Raw genomic sequence first — 17,799 nt, 5'->3', positions numbered from 1 at the left:
CATAATAAGTCTGCACTTTATTTTCTACTTTGAGTTTACCACAGCTTTAATGAACTTTTACAGAGAGAAGGAAAACCAATCCATCTTTCTTCCTACACGAGTAACACATGCAAAGACGGGTCATTTATAAGCTTATGAAAATGAAATCGTTGTCACTATGCAATAGCTGGCCTCATTGATTTCGGTTAAACAGCAAAATCACATTAGGCACTGATCAATAACTGTTTTGACTTTCAAATGATACTCTTTGTTCTGTTTTCATGCTTTCCTCTTATGCAAAGAGTTCTAATCTGCTCAGCATGCATACTGAAAGGGAATTAGATAGCAGAATAAAAGGAAATGTGAGATGACTGACTCCAATTAAGGTAGTGAGAGTTGGCACACTAGTTGTTTATTCTCTAAGAAATGCACAAAGGCAACTTTGGTTTTCAGATGCATCAAACTAAACCGCAATTTACCTCTTAACAATTTCTTTTTTCATCTATGGGCTGATTTAATTGTAAGTATTCCCTTCTTTAGGCTGGTTCTTCCCCAGATGACCAAGATTCAGCCTCAACATCTGATTCCTCAGAATGGACCATCTCCGCCTCAACTGCGTTTCTACAAAACACTCTCTTCACTTTCGTATTCATCTGTTCCTGCTCTTTCATTGGATCCAGGCCAGATGGGTCAATATCCAGTTTGGAGTTCCCATTAACTACCTTTGGGGTCTCCAAGTTCCCCCTATCCTTGCTGTCAGCAAATCCTTGATTCTGATTAGTTTGCTCTGCAGCTTCAGTAAAGCCATGGCCTGGTGTATAGGTGGCACCGGTCTCCAGAGAGGATACCCAGAAGTCATTCTTCCCATCCGAGGGGAAGTGATGATCGAGACTGCTGTCTGTTACATCCTTTACTATAAAAATATCATTTACATTCAGGGCACTTTCAGGAGACATTTTGACAGGCTGTTCCGTATTTATGATAATGTCATCATCAGATAATTCGGGTATCTTATCTTTCTCTAGGTCATGTTCATTCTGGTCACTCATATCAGATTCCTTTGTTGTGTGTTCTGGGTTTTCCCATCCAGCTGTTTCTCCATCTTCAGGGAACCTCTGAAAGTCCTCAGCATCCTCAATGAGATGTTGTTGAGATACATTGGGTGTTTCCTCAGGAAGTGCCTCAGTGACCTCAAAAGGAGCATCATCATCTGTAAGAGGCTTCGGATCTGCTGGTACCAGTAACACAGAGCTTTGGTCCTGTATGTTGTTGATGTCTTCCATAGCAGACCTGCTGAAGAAGTCTTTCAACCCAGAGTCATGTTCGGTTTCATCAGCATGTTCATCCTCCTCCTCTCTTGTCTTAGGGTTATCTACAGCTTCTTGATTGTTGAGTTGAATGTCCTCCTCAGTCAGAGCGTTCGTTGAATGCATTTCAACATATGCTTCACCAAAAGTACGCCTCTCCAATGCCTCCTCTATAACTATGGTAGAAGATACCTGTTCATGGTTCACATTCATTTCAGGCTCACTGGAAGAACCACCTGTTGGCTTTTGGATCTCTTGCTCTTTCACTGCCTCCTCAGTCAGAAAGCTTGTTGAATGTGTCTCAACAGATGGATCAATGAAAGGTTGCCAGTCTGAAGCCTCATCTATAACTTCAGTGGACAAAGCAGATTCATAGTTTGCTGGCTCACAGGTAGAAGTGTCATCTGTAGCCTCTTGTTCATTTATTTCCTCCATGGACGTTTGCTCCAGTTTTAAGATATCTTCTCGGACCTGGTCATGTGCAAAATGAGCACTGTAACTAATTGTTGACAAACTTTCTAATTCTTGTTCCACTAGTCTGTCCGTCTCCAGCTCCTCATCATAGTCTACATTAGTGCGTACAGTGGCTCCAGTAAGTTCTTCCGTTTCCTCTTGGGAATGTCCCTCAACACTACTCATTACCACTCCTAGAGCATTTTCTGCATCATTCACCAGTATACCATACTCACTTACTTTATTACCTTGTTCAACATCTCTGTCTTCAACATGAGTGTATCCCAGATTATAGTCATCATCTACTGTCTCCTCTTCCACTTCCTCACACAGATCTTCCATGGTTCCAAAAGTCTTGGGCTTGCCGTCACTCCATATTCCGGTTCTCGCCTCTCCTGCCATCTTTTCCTGCTCGCCTTCACTGGACTCACTTTCATCAATGTGTGACGCTTGAGTGTTGGCGTCAGTGTCATCGCTTTTGTATCGGATCAGGGGACGAGTGTCAGCAAGAGTGTTTTCGTGAGCATAGCTGCTACTCTCCAGCTCTGTCCTCCATGACACAGAGACGTTCTGTGAGTCCTCTTCATAATCTTCATCTTCTTTGTCAGGAGGTGGAAGATGCTCTTGCTCCAATAGGGGGGTGTGGTGTCCTTCATCTACTTGTGTGAGCACAGAAGCCATGTTGCCTAATTGACCAACTTCTCTTTTTTCCTTTTCTGGTTCCTTTGCTGATATATCCTCCTCTGGCTCAGCATGTTGCATGTCCCCTTCCTTTTTTACACCATCATCTATACTTTCACTGACCTTTCTCTCAATTACACTGTCCCACGTATCCATCTCTTCTCCATCAGGATACAACTTATCCTCGTCTTCCCTTCCTTTTGTTTCCATAGAAAGGCTAATCTCTTGTCTCACATTAACTGCATCAACATTTAAAATACTTTCATCAATTCTGGAATCTGTATCTTGGATAAAAACACTTTCCTGTGGTTCACATTCAGATTCAGGACTGCTTGGTCTGGATTCAAAGGTTGGTTCAAGCATTGCTTCAGTTTCAGAATCTGAAGTCTCATCTTGCACATGCTCTGCCTCTGTTGACGTATCCGCTTGAGCCTTTGGGTGTTGTACATCTTTTTCTTCAGTTTCCCCCTCAAAGCCCACATCCTTTTCAAGTTCATCTGAGAAACGACAGAGTTGCTCGGTCATTCTGACATTATGTAATATGGGGCTGGGTGTTGTGAACTGTTGGTTACCAGTTTTCTCATTCGAAGGTGCCTTCCTGCTGAGACCAAACTCAGCCGTATGGCTAAAAACAGACTCAACTGCTGCTTCTACCACTGTTTTATCCTCATCCTCAGACATTTTCTCAGGTGCCTCCTGTTCATTAGGAGGCGATAAAGGCTCAGCATAGGTGACTTTTTCATGAACCTCCTCTGGCCTAAAGTTTTCAGCTGCTCCATTCTGAAGTATTTTAGGATAGGAACTTTCTGGAATTTCAGACTTTATTGCAGCTGTTTCTGCAGGTTTGCTTGAAATCTTTGTATCCTGATGGGGTTCCCTTAAAGCTGCAGATGTTCTGCTAAGGATTTGTGTTGGGGTTATTGCTGATCCTGTTCTGTCTTTCACAAATGATGAGTAAGTGGTTTTGAGGCTAGCAGACAGCTGGGTTGGGTAATTCTTTTTAACCCCACGAGGACTCAGAACTGCATCTGTAGAAGAAGGAACTCATGAATAAACAATGGACTGAACTGCTGGGATTACAAATGTCTTGTATAAATGCATTTAGAAAAATAAAACTGATTGAATTAAACAAAGTTTATTAATTGCAAAATCCTACCAAATATGGTATGATACCTGATGCCAACACTGAACACTATCTAATGTGGTACAGAGAGTCTGGATCACCAAACCATTATTAAAATCTATGTTCTCAAGTGGGTCTGGACACTAACGGGGAGATATTGATCGTCATTTCCTTTCATTGATGTCTAGGCTACAGGAAAGGGAACCCATATGGCTCAATAACCATCGGGGTCTGTTCGGCTTGTGTTACAGGACCCAAAAGGCTTACGTCAGCCCCTTATAACAAGCCCCTCCATTTCCCAACTCCTGCAAGACTAATGGGATTACAATCTTTGTCAAACATATCTCCCAGTATGAGGAGCTTTTACGTGGACTAATCAGAAAATATTTAGCTTCTCCTTTTTTATGTGACAAAGATAACTGCATAAGCTAAACGACAGATATGTTCCTTATGTTTGCTTGTTGTCTACTTTAATTACCTCTAATGGAAATGTTTCTTGGTTTATTCAACAAAGCTGCATCTCTTCCAAGGCTCTCACCGTCCAGCAAAGCCCTGTGAAGATAAACAGCATGAGAAAATATTACATTCTGAAGCTGCATGGTTTTGAACACAAATAACAGGCTGTTTATACCGTGAAAGAGTGAAAGGCAAGATGATGGTGAACACTGAACTGTGGCTGGGAGGAGGAGCACACAAAGAATTTAGCTGATTTCCAGCAGCAGCCGTGCACTGAGGTCTGTTGTTATGATAATGAAGGAAAGCCCCCGCCACTGAGGAGCCATCTGCACAAGCCTCTGCCATCAATTCCTCTCACACACACAAATAGAGTCAGGGGACACATCAGAACACACAACTGACAGCAGCTATTGCGAGCAGCTCTTTGCAGCACTAATACACGATTCCATTCATACATGTGGATTCCAGCGCATACCCTTACAATTAGCTACATTAATCTAGTTTGATCAAAAAGTTCAGCATTGTTGTTAACCTGCAGCATATTGTAACCACAGCTTGACAGGCAGTAAATGATACTGAGATTTGTCCTTCAGTAATGTCCTCTCCTCTCCCACCCCTCTGTGCTGATACTCTAGACTCCCATAGCTCATTGATGGTCAGCTTCTCCCAAGACAAGGGTGAGGGTCAATACTTCACGGAGGGGAAAAACAAGTGAGGAGGAGCTGCTTCATAAAGGATATGTTACTCTGTTCAAGGCAGCAAAAGCTGGGGCAACAATGAAACGACTTTAAGTTCAGACGGCTGCTCTCTCTTCAGACAGCTCTTTGTTTGCCAGTTTCTCACAGTGATGGATGGTTATTGATTTTATTCTGAGCAGCAGCCTCAAAATGTCCTTAACTGATAGCCTAAACTAAAGTTATAAAATATGGTGTGTCTTATTTTCATTGTCATATTGCTATGCCTTACACATTTTCGACACCCTGTGTAGCTCAATTGAGCTTGCAGACTTATCAGATTTTTAACAAAAAATGAAAGAAGTCAGAGTCCTCTGCTTTTGGTGCAGCATACCTGTATGCTGTGACTTCCAGACCGAGAGACATCTTCAGCTGCATCAGGCTCTGGTTCTCCTGAAAGAGATGGTCTATCTGCTGGCCCAGCTTCACCTTTTCTACCTCCAAATACTCCAAGTGTTCCTGCCAAAACGGGGAGTCAAACAGGAAAGGGAAGTGGTTAAAATAGGTATTAGAAACTCTTTGTTCTTCTATTTATATTCTTGCTCAACTCTTCTTAAAGGATAATAGAATGATCCAGAAGTGATTTAAAAAAGATGAAAGTTAATTTTTGTGTTTTGATGATCCTTCCATGCATTTTTATTAAACCTTTATTTACCTAAGTGAAATGGTTTTTGAGATCTTTGCCATATTTGTCCTGAGTAGAACAGGAAGCAGTGTGAGTTAGGACATTTGATTCTGGTCATCCAGGAGCACAGTGTGAAAAAAACCTAGAAAGGCCTCAGTGTCGGGTGCTTAGACCTCACAGTGATCCAGAACTAATCCCAACAACTACAAACCAAATGAATGAGCACAAATACTTTCATTCTATTAAAAAATTTGAAATGAGCATACTAAGAGAGCCCTAAAAGTAGAACCATGTAAAGCCTTTAGTGGACCTACCTTAACTATAATGCCTTAAATCGTTGCCTGAAGTGAATGCATTAAAATATCTTTAAATCATGTTTGTAACACTATCGTAAATCCCTTAAGACTTGACAAGTCAGGACACGGTTAAAAAAACCGAAAAAGACAAGTTAGAACATATAAGGGTGCAACAGCCTACATGTCTAAACTCCATCTACTCTGTCCACTTCTCAGGCTGCTAATTAAGAAGAGTTCACAGTTAGCTGTGGTTTGTCACTTTATTCTCTAAGCCATGGCTGACTCATTGTACATCCCTCAGGATGTACCATGTAGCTCAAAGAAGCAATAATATGAAGTCCACCGTATTAGTTATCAAATGACCAATAGTTTGCTTTGGTCATAATTAATTATTTGTTTTGAAATCCAGACACGCAATTGACATGAGAAGACTTAAGAACCTTTCCAGGAATCTTGTCAATAAGTGTTCAGTTTTATCAACATTTAACTGACGCATCCTGAAATATTGTTTTTCTTTGACATAGAAAGTACTCCTGGATCACTGCTTCTGGGTTTTTTGTTTGTCTGCTCTGTCTTCTCAAACCGCCAGTCAGTCATGGCCACTTATGGAGCCTGGTTCTCCTGCCGGTCTCTTCCCACTAAAGAAGTTTTGCTTTCCACTGTCAATCCTGACATGTTCAAAAGGGATTGCTGCAAATGCAATCCACTATCGCTACATGTTCATCCAGGAGAAGGGGTCCTTACATCCAAACTAGAGCAGATTACTCACCTGGAGCTGCTGGATCTCCTGGCAGTGCTCCTCCCTGCGCTGGGCTACAGTCTTCTCCAGATGTAGCATGACATCCTTAGCTGAGGCTATGTCCTTCTCCAAAGTTTGAAGCTTCAGTTGGCTCTCACGTTTCTCTTGGCAAACTTGACTCAAACGACTTCTGGCCTGATCAAGTGACTCCTCCAGCTGAGCTAACTGGCCCTGATAGGCCTCTGTGGCCTCCTGCCAAGCTCTGGTCGCCTTCTGGGAAAACTCATGCCCCATCTTGAGGAGGTCTGGTGTCCGTTTGCTCCTTTGAATCAGGTTTGGAAGCATTTTGGCTCTAGACTGAGTCAGCGTGGCCTCTAGGTGGGCCACATCTTCTTCATGGGTTTGAATTAGGAATCTCATTTCATGTTCCAGCTGATTAACCGTCTCCCTGAGCCAGTTCTGTGCCCTCTGCTCATCTTCCAGCTCCTTCCTGCTTTGCTCCATCTTTGTCTTGGCCAGCATTTTGGCATCAGCCTCCCTCTGTCGCTGAAGCTCAAGGGCTTGAATCTTCTCTGTCAGCTTCGCAACTTCCACTTCTGTGAGGACCCTCTCTCTCCAGGCAGCATCCACTTCCAGTCTCGCCTGTCTCAGCTCTTCCTCAAAGCCCCTCCTGCGTGTCAGGGTCCCCTGATTGTTGTGACTCAAAACTTTGATCTCCTTTGCAAGCATTTCATTTTCCTCCTCTAGAAGTTTGACTCGACTGAGATAGGTTTCAAGGCGTCGGTTCAAGTTCAGCATCTGTTGCTTCCCCTCACCGTGGTGATTTGGATGGAAGATTTTATGCATTCCGCGGAGCTCCATATTAGTTAAAAAAATTAGCAAACCGAGGTCTCACTTAGAAGTAAATGGATCAAGATTTGGCAGTTGGCTTTGTCTCTTCTTTCCAAGCCTGACTCAGTGTGAAGGGTTTCCTTGCATGCGAGGGAGGCTCCCGTCAGGCTCTGGTGGAGTGACTGCCAGCAAAAGACATCTCTTTCATACTGGGTTTAATGAAGGGGCCAGGCATATGGGCACCAGGGGAGGAGGAAAATGGTTGGGAGGAGACTGGAAGCTGTGGAGAGGGAGGGGAGAAAACAGGAGGGAGGATACAGAGAGAGAGAGAAAGAGTGAAATCAAGCAGGATATTGGAGATGAGATGGAGGGCTGTAATAAGAAGAGTGGATTAGATGGGAAAGGGCAGGCAGAGGCTGTGATGTAATTAACAATATTAACTCCTTCCTAACTGAGTGCTTTTTGTGATTGGCATGATGTTACCCAATTGATGACTCTGTCAGTGAAGGTTTGTCAGAAGGGGGAGGGCTGTACAGATAACTTTTAATGGGGATTTTCCCACCCTTGCATTAAACTCCATGTTTCTTTCCAAATAAAGGATGAACTCTTACAAAATTGAAAACATACAAATATTTGAAGCATCAGAATAGTGTTGCTAACCAAAAGAAGTCACAAGTACTCCAAGCATCCTGCCTGACTATGAAAGAAACGGGCTTCTCAAATGTTTTACAAGCCTTGGAAATTATAAGTTCTTATTAATGGCAAGGATTGTCAAAGATGAACCAATTTGCTATGCTGAAAATGTTTTTCCCCATTGTTCAAACTATATAAACTTAAAGCAGGAGGGAACCTCACACAGCTCCAAAGACTTGTTAAAGATATGAGTGAAGATGGGGCTAAGTTGACCAGCGCTGGTTTTCAGGCAGAGAGAAGAGACGCCATCAGGACCTGGAGCTTTCTTCTCACTCAGATGCTGAAAGACCTTAACATCTTCCTCTTTTGCCCGTTTCCACTGGCTCGGTTTGGCCTGGCTCTACACTGCACTCCATTTCCATTACCGGTACCTTCTTGGTCCCTACTCCTTATCAGGTACAACTGGGGCTGAGTCTAGGGTACATGTGACATGAAAAGACTGCTGTTCACTAATTGGCCACAGGACCAGAAGATATGAGAACGTTTTTGCTGAGGTAGTGCAGGGAAAAGTATAAAACTGAAGAGTACAATAATATTAAGGACCACAATAGCTGGGGCAGGTCAAACCAAAATATAACTTTACTATGTACAAATTATAACTCATGCCTGAAGGGTGCAAGAAAAGAAAAAGGACACCATGTAAGCTTTCTTAATAACATGCAGGTGGGGTGGAATTACCCAACATCCTAAACCAGCTGATCACACATAAAATCAGCTGTTCAGACGCACAAACATTTGCCCAAGAACACACAAAGCAATACCACCAAGAAACAGTATGTTTGTTTCAGAAATGTATTGTTCCTTGAGCGAACCAGTGTCTGCAGGAGGAGGGAGCAGACAGAGAGCAGCTGCCCATAATCAGAATACCTGCATCAGATCAAACAGGAGGTAGATGCCAGTGAATATGCCGGTGCCATCTAATATCTAACATAAAACTAGCTTCAGCTCGTCTTCGGTAAATCCCACAGAGAGCTTCCGCCAGGATCTCAGAACACAGGACAAAGGATGTTTCAAATGCTCTAAATGTTCTCTGGTACTGTTCGCATGTCTATGCTTTTTGGCTAAAAGTATGTGAAGACCTCTCAACATGCCTAGAGTACACTGTCCCAGTCTACCCCTCACTTTATCTTCTGGTGACATCAAAACCGCAGATTTGAAAACAAATAGATACCACACAGTTCTTGCAGTTCTAAGCATTGCAAAACAAGAACAATACTTAAGAAATGGAAGAATAAAAACTGTAAATATTATTTATTTTTTTAAAAAACAGCAGTGGGGTCTTGTACACCTCCGCCACAATTCTGGTTTAAATGCACTTTAGTCAAACACATTTGCCTACATCACATTTCACATAACCACACACATGCAAACACTGTGGAGGGCGTTGGGCTCGGGGGCACAGTGTAGTCCTCCTGCTTCTAACCCCACGCTTGTGTTGGTTTCATTTTATACCATTTTATTGGTGCTTCTTTTTCTGTGGTTGTGTGTCGCTGCTTGTTGCATCACTCATGTTGGAGTTTTGGCTACAAGATCATGAGGTGACTAGAGATGCCTTCACTTGGTGTTTTTGCAACAATGTATTAATGTGTTAGTAATTTCGGGTGGAGTTTTTATTGATGAAAGACTTGACTGTTGGGGAACATGCTAGTCAGTGGACCTTCTCTCTGTAAGGACCAATGGGTGATCGTTATCTCTTCTAAAGAAGGCTTGTATGCTTAAAACATTGAAGAATTTATTGTAGCTATGCAATAAATAAAAGCATTTTAACAATCCTTGACAGAAAAACATGTTAAACTACTTAAAAAAATAAAATGTAACTTTTGGTAAATGTGGATAAGCTGATGTACTCTCAGCATTTGAAAGCCTGAGAATTTTGCAAACAAAATGGTCAACAAACAGACATTTTTTCTCAGGCTGACAGATGAAAACAGCAAAACGTTGTCTTAATATGTTGTCTGTACCGGGTCGCGGGGGCAGCAGACTCAGCAGAGACACTCAGACATCCCTCTCCCCAGACACCTCCTCCAGCTCTTCTGGGGGGAGCCCAAGGCGTTCCCAGGCCAGCCGAGAGACATAGTCCTTCCAGCGTGTCCTGGGCCGTCCCCTGGGCCTCCTCCCGGTGGTACGTGCCTGGAAACATCTCCCGAGGAAGGCGACCAGGATAGATGCCCGAGCCACCTCAACTGGCTCCTCTCGATGTGGAGGAGCAGCGGCTCTACTTCGAGCCCCTCCCGGATGGCCGAGCTCCTCACCCTATCTCTAAGGGAGTGCCCGGTCACCCTACGGAGGAAGCTCATTTCAGCCGCTTGTATCCAGGATTTCGTTCTTTCGGTCATGACACAAAGTTCATGGCCAAAGGTGAGGGTAGGAACGTAGACCGACCAGTAAATCCAGAGCTTCGCTTTTCGGCTCAGCTCTCTCTTCACCACAACGGGCCAGCACAGTGCCTCCATTACTGCGGCAGCTGCACCGATCTGTCCGAACAGTTATGAACAGGACCGGTGACAAAGGACAGCCCTGCCGGAGTCCAACATGCACCAGGAACAGGACCAAACTCCTGCTCCGCTCGTACAGAGACTGGATGGACCTTAATAAAGGGCCCCCGATTCCATACTCCTGGAGCAACCCCCCACAAGGCATCACGAGGGACACAGTCGAATGCTTTCTCCAGGTCCACAAAACACATGTGGACCGGTTGGGCAAACTCCCATGAACCCTGTAGAGGGTATAGAGCTGGTCCAGTGTTCCACGGCCGGGACGAAAACCACACTGCTCCTCCTGAAGCCGAGGTTCGACTATCGGCCGGACTCTCCTCTCCAATACCCTGGCATAGGCCTTACCAGGGAGGCTGAGGAGTGTGATCCCCCTGTAGTTGGAACACACCCTCCAGTCACCCTTCTTATGAAGGGGGACCACCACCCCAGTCTGCCAGTCCAGAGACACTGTCCCCGACCGCCACGTAATGTTGATGAGGCGTGTCAACCATGACAACCCCACAACATCCAGTGTATCCGGGTGTCACTGTCGTTCCCACGTGGGCGTTGAAGTCCCCCAGCAGAATAACGGAGCCCCCGGGAGGGGCACTATCCAGCACCCCCAGCAGGGACGCCAAGAAGGCCGGGTACTCCGCACTACCGCTCGGCCCATAGGCCGAAACGACAGTCAGAGGCCTGTCCCAACCCGAAGGCGCAGGGATGCAACCCTCTCATCCACTGGGGGAAACCCCAACACGAGACAGATGTCTGCATTCGCATACAAATATTTTATAATGTCCTATGGAGGTGTAAATATGACCTCTTTAACAGATACAGTCTTCTTCTCACAGATCCAGGCATTCTTCAGGTCACAGCTGACTGATCTCCATTCTTGGTTTTGGAGAGAAGTTACACACTGACCATCAGCTGCATTATGTCTTATCCACTCCCTGAAGAATAACGATAGTTAGATATAAGTTTACTGATATTTAATTCATAGGGTAAGAAAGTGACTCTTACTGATTGGCTAGTTCAGTTCCATTGATCTATTTCCATTTTCCTTGAACAGCTCTCAGACCAATCCAGTATCCATTAATTTCTGTTTCAGCAGGACTTATTTCATTGATGTGATCCTAAGATTTAGATGCAAATAATAAAGAGACATTTAAAAACTTTACATACATAATGTACAGTTTCTACATAAAATATAGTTTCGGTTCATAGAAGCTGTTTACCTTTTCCTGTTGATTAGCTACAACAGTCAGATGTGAAGCCTTTTCTCTACAGTTTTCTTGTGCTCCATCCCAGCTTCTCTGATGAGGATTCTTTGCGTTATTACATGCAAAGCAGCTGGTCTGGAAGGTAATCCAGCCTTCCTGACAAGGGTTACGCTTCCTCTCTTAAACAACAGAGACCAACAAGTACATATTTAACTGAAAACTGCTGTTATTGCCTGTTGTTTTTACATGTAAGAAGATCTGTTCCTACCTGTTGTCTTTTTAGGACAGTAGGCATCAATGCTCCACTGAGCTCGACTGACGTTAAGCTCATTCAGAGTGTCCTGCAGGTTTTCAATTTGTTCCTTCAGGGTTTTCTTCTCTCCCTCCAGCTCCTGGTTTTGTTTCTTTAGCTCCTTGTTTTCCACTGTCAGATTTTCATTCTTGCTTTCTAAAACATTGTAGACTTGTGTCAAGTTGTGGATCTGGTCTGTTAAGTTTTCAAAGTCTGATCTGAGTTGGTTGTTGAGGGTTGTTAAATATTTTAGCAGAGTTCAAATCTACTATCTTTCTCAAAACGGTGAATGAATACATATGTAATTATGTAGCAAAACAAAAATTGCAACAGAACTTTAATGTTTTATATTTGAGAATCTTGAGAGTAGCCGCCCTTTGCTGTTATGACTAAAATATCACCCTTTGGTCTTGTCTCAATGAACATCTGAGAAATTCTCTCAAGAATCTTTGGAAAACCATTTCAGGTGACCACCTCATGAAGCTCACGGAGAGAACGCCAAGAGAGCGAAGCAGTCATCAAAACAAAGGGAGGCTATTTAGTAATCATCTAAAATATTCGTGCTTAAAATGTTTGGAGATATTTCACGCTTTTTCTTTACTACATAATTCAGTGTGTGTTCATTCACAGTTTTGTTGCATTTGGTGAGAATCTACAGTTAAACAGTCATGAAAATAAAGACTTATTTAATGAGAAAGTGTGTCTAAAACTTTTGACCGGTTGTGTACCTCACACATCCATGTACATATGTTTCATATAAAGTCTGTGGATTGCTGGAACAATTTCACAGTCCTTACAAAGTAAAGCGCTGATGGACTCTATTCTTAATTGTTCTGTGTTTAAGTTAGCATATGTAGTATTTGCAGGGACTAACTCCTCTCTTTTTACTTCCCTCGCCACTAATACTGCACATTTTAGAAGAAGACATCATTAAAATCTATCCACACTGCAATTAAGAATGACTTTATAATCAAAGAAGAAGACAGAATGATTAATATCAGTTATAACAATTTTCTTCTCGGATTGTGGTTGTTGCTTACTGTTAAGCACCACTGCAGCATTGTAAATATTCTCCTCTGCCGTCTTTTAAAATGACCTGACAGTTAAAATGAAATTCCACTGGACTTGAGCAACAGAGAAACATAAAGAATAAGTATTTTTTTCCTCTGAGGCAAGCCTGATACTCACAGCTCTTACAAAAAACAATCCTTTTGCTTTTAGCTGAAAAACACTTGAGAAAAAAACAGAATCAGAATCAACTTTAATGACCAAGTTTAGGTGCGCAAAAAATTTCTTTCCTCAAATTCTTTCAATTAGACCAGTATTTTTCAGAAAACAACATATCTTTCCCTCCATCACTATTCAACTGAGCAACCACATTTTCAAATTTCAGCTCCCAACCTATTTCCATACTCAAAAATCTTATTTGACTCGCATATTTCTTGCAATTGATAAAAACATGTTCCATCGTTTCTATAGAATTTTACCAATTACATAAACCAGTAAGATGTTTCCCCATCTTAAAAAGAGAGACATTCAAAAAACTATGACCAGTTCTTATTCTATTTATAATAACATCCTCCCTCCTATTTAATCCTCTGAGGATGGATCCTCAGGAGGAGTGACTGCTACAAGTCACTGACTCGATGCAATCTGCTGGGTTTCCTTAGATAGAAAAACTTTTTATCCAATTTGAATAAATAACTGAATCTGACTGCACTGTTCGATAGGATCAATTGGAATGTATGTATCTGACTTGAAATCTTTATGATTCAATTGAATTGACTTAGCCCATTTTAAAGTTACCCACCTTTCACACAATGCAACAGGAAACAACGCTCTCCAATTATTTTTACCTCTGCTTTCCTCCCTCCCTGTTGGATGGAGTCAGGTTTAGCCTAAACCGGCTCAGTTACGGTTGAGATGCAAACACGCCCTCCATTTCTGCTACCTGTGGAACCCCTTCTCTTTTCTAATAGTTATTATCAGTCTGACAGAGAGAGGTATCCCCAATCCTTGTGGTTTTCAGTATAACAATGGCCACCAGTGGGCTCTACATGGACAAACTTTATCAGTTTATTATTTCACTTAGTACCCCTACACATAGCCCAGTCTAAAATTGACAAAGTCTAACACAGTAGTTTATTCTAACTTCCCCAACAGTCTATTCCCTGCTTACCCACTTATTCTATCCCTTCCTGAAGTTTTAAAATAAGATGATCTACATTTTTTCTTTTCCATAATGCTCCATCATCAGCAAAAAGTGATTTGCCATAACAAAGATAAATCTTTAAAAATATCATTAATTATAATTGACAATAATGTTGGACTTACCACACTTCCTTGAGGGGTTCCATTTTCTATTTTATATGGCTGTGATACATGCAATCCTATTTTAACTTGTATAGTTCTATCTCATAAGAAATCCCGTAACCAAATATATTTTCTCCTATTCCTACCTGATGTAATTTAATCATTAACCCTTCTCTCCATAGCATACCATATGCTTTTTCTACATCAAAAGACACTACAACAGTTTCCTTATTAATGAGGGCTTTCCTAATATCGTCTAAACACAGGATCCATTACTCCTCTTCCTCTATGGAAACCATTCTGATAACGTGCAATTACATTTCTTAACTCCAAATATTGCATTAATCTCTCATTCATAATTAATAATTGCTTCTTTGCATCTACCTGATAAACACCCCTCTCCAAATCTTATTAGATTGTATCAATAATTTATCTAGCACTTCATCACTCGAATGTCTTAACATAACACACTTCATTCCTCCCTGGAGCATCATTCCTAGTACTACTCAGAGCTCTTTTCAATACTCCAATAGAGAAGGGACAGTTCATGAAATCTTCAGTGGTACTCTGTTTTTTTCTGAAAGCTTCAACATTTCTACCTTGTTGTGATTATGAATCTGAGATTATTTAATATTAATATTTTATCAATATTTTGGTGTGTTAAGGGTTATCCTGTGAATACCAGCCCAGTAAGGCGATGTTATTAGGACAAAATAGAAAGGTGTGCTCTGACATTATTGAACAGCAAAACTCTGCACATATATGGAATTAATTCACACATTTTCTTAATTTATTAACAAAAATAAGTCAACTCAAAGTCAAACATTTCAATCAACAAACTCTTTACTTTGCTAAAACAATCCAACTAAACTACCAAGCAGAATTAAAGAATAACGAAGACTAATGGACTATGTACAATATAAACAAGTTAATTAAAGATTATTGAAATCATGACCAAAAGAGTGATGCAACATTACCATACAATGTTTATGTTTGAGAACCAAGGATTATCTTGAAGAATCTGGAAATGAAGTTAAGTTAGTCTTGGAACTAACTTAGGCAATAATCAGCAAACGTTTAGACAACCATTCACAATGTAAGATCAGATAAAATATTATTTTAATAAAATAATGTTTTAAGAATGATCTGCTGAATAAAACCAACCTTCCTTGGATGACTAATTCTCAACTGTGTCTCATTAGCTGCCTTTATTTATGAAAATAATATTTAAAGAAATATTAAGGGAATGTTAAAATATTTAAGGAAATATTTTGGAAAATAGACTAATCTTTCTGGAGAAATGGGGCTTAATAATGTTTCATTAGCTGTTAGCAGTTGAAGCTAACAAAAGAAGCTGATAGCTTAGCACCAGAATCAAACACACACCTTTAAAGATACCGTCAATAAAAGGGTTAAAATGCATAATCGCGGACGTCTCGTTATGATCAATCTTCTGTTTAAAATCACCCTTTAAATAAAGTTTGTCTTAACTTTAAAAACACAAAGCTGAGCACGTGTGCTGCAGATAGCCTGCTAGCACCAAGATAGCTGAGTTTAACACAAACAAAACCAAAACTTCATAAAATGGAAAAACGTTTAGATCATTTCATCCTAAATCACTTCTATCTCTCTCTGCCCAACACCTAACCTCATGAACCGTGGTTAGGAGTTGTCCGGGCGACGAGGTTTGAAGAAAGGTCCACTGTGAACAAAGGGTTAGCTTCCAGCTAACCTCCGGAGCAGTGGATGAAAGACGGCTCGTTCTGTCCGCTCACCACGCTGCACGTTACCACAGGATGAGGCTCCTGTTGTCCTTCCTTCAGACTCGGTTCCGTAGAGACCGCGTCTCTGCAGGAGATTCTCTGGAACACAGTTTGCTTCTGCAGGCCTCAGAGAGAAAGTAAAGCAATGCTTATACCTTAATCTCCCTTTTATGAATGAATACCGGATTCTTTCAACAGTAATTCATCATTACTTAACTTAGAGCATATGATCGCGTGATCTTATGACACCCTTGGATCCAGTTTGAAGAGTTTACGTCTTTTTGCCAACAAAGAGACATTAGTCCGCTATTCCCCCCTTTCCAGTACCTCTGGAGGCCGTGTGGAAGAGATGGGACCATTGGGGGAAGTGGGGTTTTATCTGGACAGTGGCATCATGGGTAGTTTGCTGTTATGTGCATTTATTTTGAAAGTTCCAGAAAAGTCCGTACCGTATTTCCTGTTGTAACTCATGGCTGTGGGTCCCAACAACCTTTAGTTTTCTCCTTTCACTGTATTTAATTATCTGATAATCTTTTACCACTATGTACTTACATAAAAGTTCTAGCTAACCTATCAGCCTTTTCCCCATCAGATACTGCTACTAAATTATTTTAATTAAGTATTGGATAGTTTCACTCTCTTCTATCTCCCCCCATTTTCTTCACCATTCCCCAAACTTCTCCTATTTGTGTACTGTTACCAGTTGTGTCACAGAAATCTCTCTAATTTGTGTGATTTTTTATATTCAATTAAATGTTGATAATTATGAGATTGTTTAACCAATTTAAATACTCTATTTCTTCCTCTTACTACGCTTTTACACTCATCAGTCCACCACAGGACTAACTTTTTCCTATTTTTCCCTGATCTCTTCGGAATAGACTCATCAGCAGCTGTTAAAAGTCTTTGACTAATCTCTCGACTCATTCTTTCAATACTCCAATCATTTTGAACATTTAAAATCTTATTTTCACATAGATTATTAAATTTTTCCCAGTTTGCTTTCCCAAATATCCACTTTCCTCCTACAATTTCAGGAATCTGTATCTGACCCATCCTTAAATTACTGACTATAATATAATGATCACTACCAAATGACTTATTTCCAAAAATTATTTTATTTTACCATTATAATCTATTTTCTCACCCCCCTACAACGAATTATGTGCATACAAATCACCACAAAATACTATTACCTTCATATCTATCTCCTCAAATTTACTTACTTCAAGTTTTTTACAAGGATTGTAAAAGTTTAAAATCATTATTACCTTCCCTTCAATCCATATCTCAATTGCTACATATTTCAAATCCCCTTTCCTTTCAATTATTTTATATGGAATACCTTCCTTAATCAAAGAAAGACACCTACCTCCATTCCCTTCTTTCCTATCAAATCTTACTGCAACATATCCATATACTCTAAAATCCAAATAAGGCTTCAATCATGTTTCCTGAATACATATGATATCAGGTTTTTGATCATAAATTGTTTAAAATCTTGACCATTTGACAAGAGTCCTTGCATTCCACTGTAAGATTAACATTGTGAAAAAAATTACATTATACATAACTCTCCCCTTACATCTTCCCACTGGATGTTCTTCATATCTAAACTATGACATGCTGCCTTCACAATAATCTGAATCCTTTCCATCTTAGATTTCACATCTGATGTTGCATTTATTAGTCCTGCAATAAAAGTCATCATCTTCTTCTTCTCTTCCTGTATTTTCCTTTCAACCATTTCATAACCTTTTTTGATCACTTGTTTATCCCTCATCATAGATTTCTCATTCTGTTTCTTTTTTAGCCATTTT

General features: G+C 41.0%; 1 protein-coding gene across 2 annotated transcripts; it reads right to left on the bottom strand.

Annotated features, from left to right (window-relative positions):
- On the bottom strand, positions 1-16,118 carry nes (nestin). Of its 2 annotated transcripts, XM_047362052.1 has the most exons (7): positions 15,865-16,118; positions 11,880-12,059; positions 11,627-11,790; positions 6,424-7,504; positions 5,068-5,192; positions 4,022-4,095; positions 1-3,448 (listed from the first exon to the last, which is right to left on the bottom strand). In XM_047362052.1, the coding sequence occupies exons 4-7, from the start codon at positions 7,252-7,254 to the stop codon at positions 516-518; spliced, it is 3,963 nt and encodes a 1,320-aa protein (XP_047218008.1). In that variant the 5' UTR covers positions 7,255-7,504; positions 11,627-11,790; positions 11,880-12,059; positions 15,865-16,118; the 3' UTR covers positions 1-515. The 2 variants fall into 2 exon arrangements, with proteins under 2 accessions (XP_047218008.1, XP_047218009.1); XM_047362053.1 differs by lacking the exons at positions 5,068-5,192; positions 6,424-7,504; positions 11,627-11,790; positions 11,880-12,059; positions 15,865-16,118 and adding an exon at positions 4,175-5,041.
- Positions 16,119-17,799: the final 1,681 nt, after the last annotated feature.

Source organism: Girardinichthys multiradiatus, chromosome 3 (assembly GCF_021462225.1).
Source record: "Girardinichthys multiradiatus isolate DD_20200921_A chromosome 3, DD_fGirMul_XY1, whole genome shotgun sequence".
Taxonomy (NCBI): domain Eukaryota; kingdom Metazoa; phylum Chordata; class Actinopteri; order Cyprinodontiformes; family Goodeidae; genus Girardinichthys; species Girardinichthys multiradiatus.
The sequence above is the reverse complement of the archived record's forward strand: the minus strand, read 5'-3'. Positions and strand labels throughout refer to the sequence as shown.

Bases quoted from the DNA above. Each gene is read 5' to 3' on its own strand.
- nes (XM_047362052.1), bottom strand. From the start codon at position 7,254: ATGGAGCTCCGCGGAATGCATAAAATCTTCCATCCAAATCACCACGGT. The intron at 5,193-6,423 runs GTGAGTAATCTG...CCGTTTTGGCAG, and splicing joins AGGAGATCCAGCAGCTCCAG to GAACACTTGGAGTATTTGGA. The intron at 3,449-4,021 runs GTAATTAAAGTA...CTTCTTCTACAG, and splicing joins AAGAAACATTTCCATTAGAG to ATGCAGTTCTGAGTCCTCGT.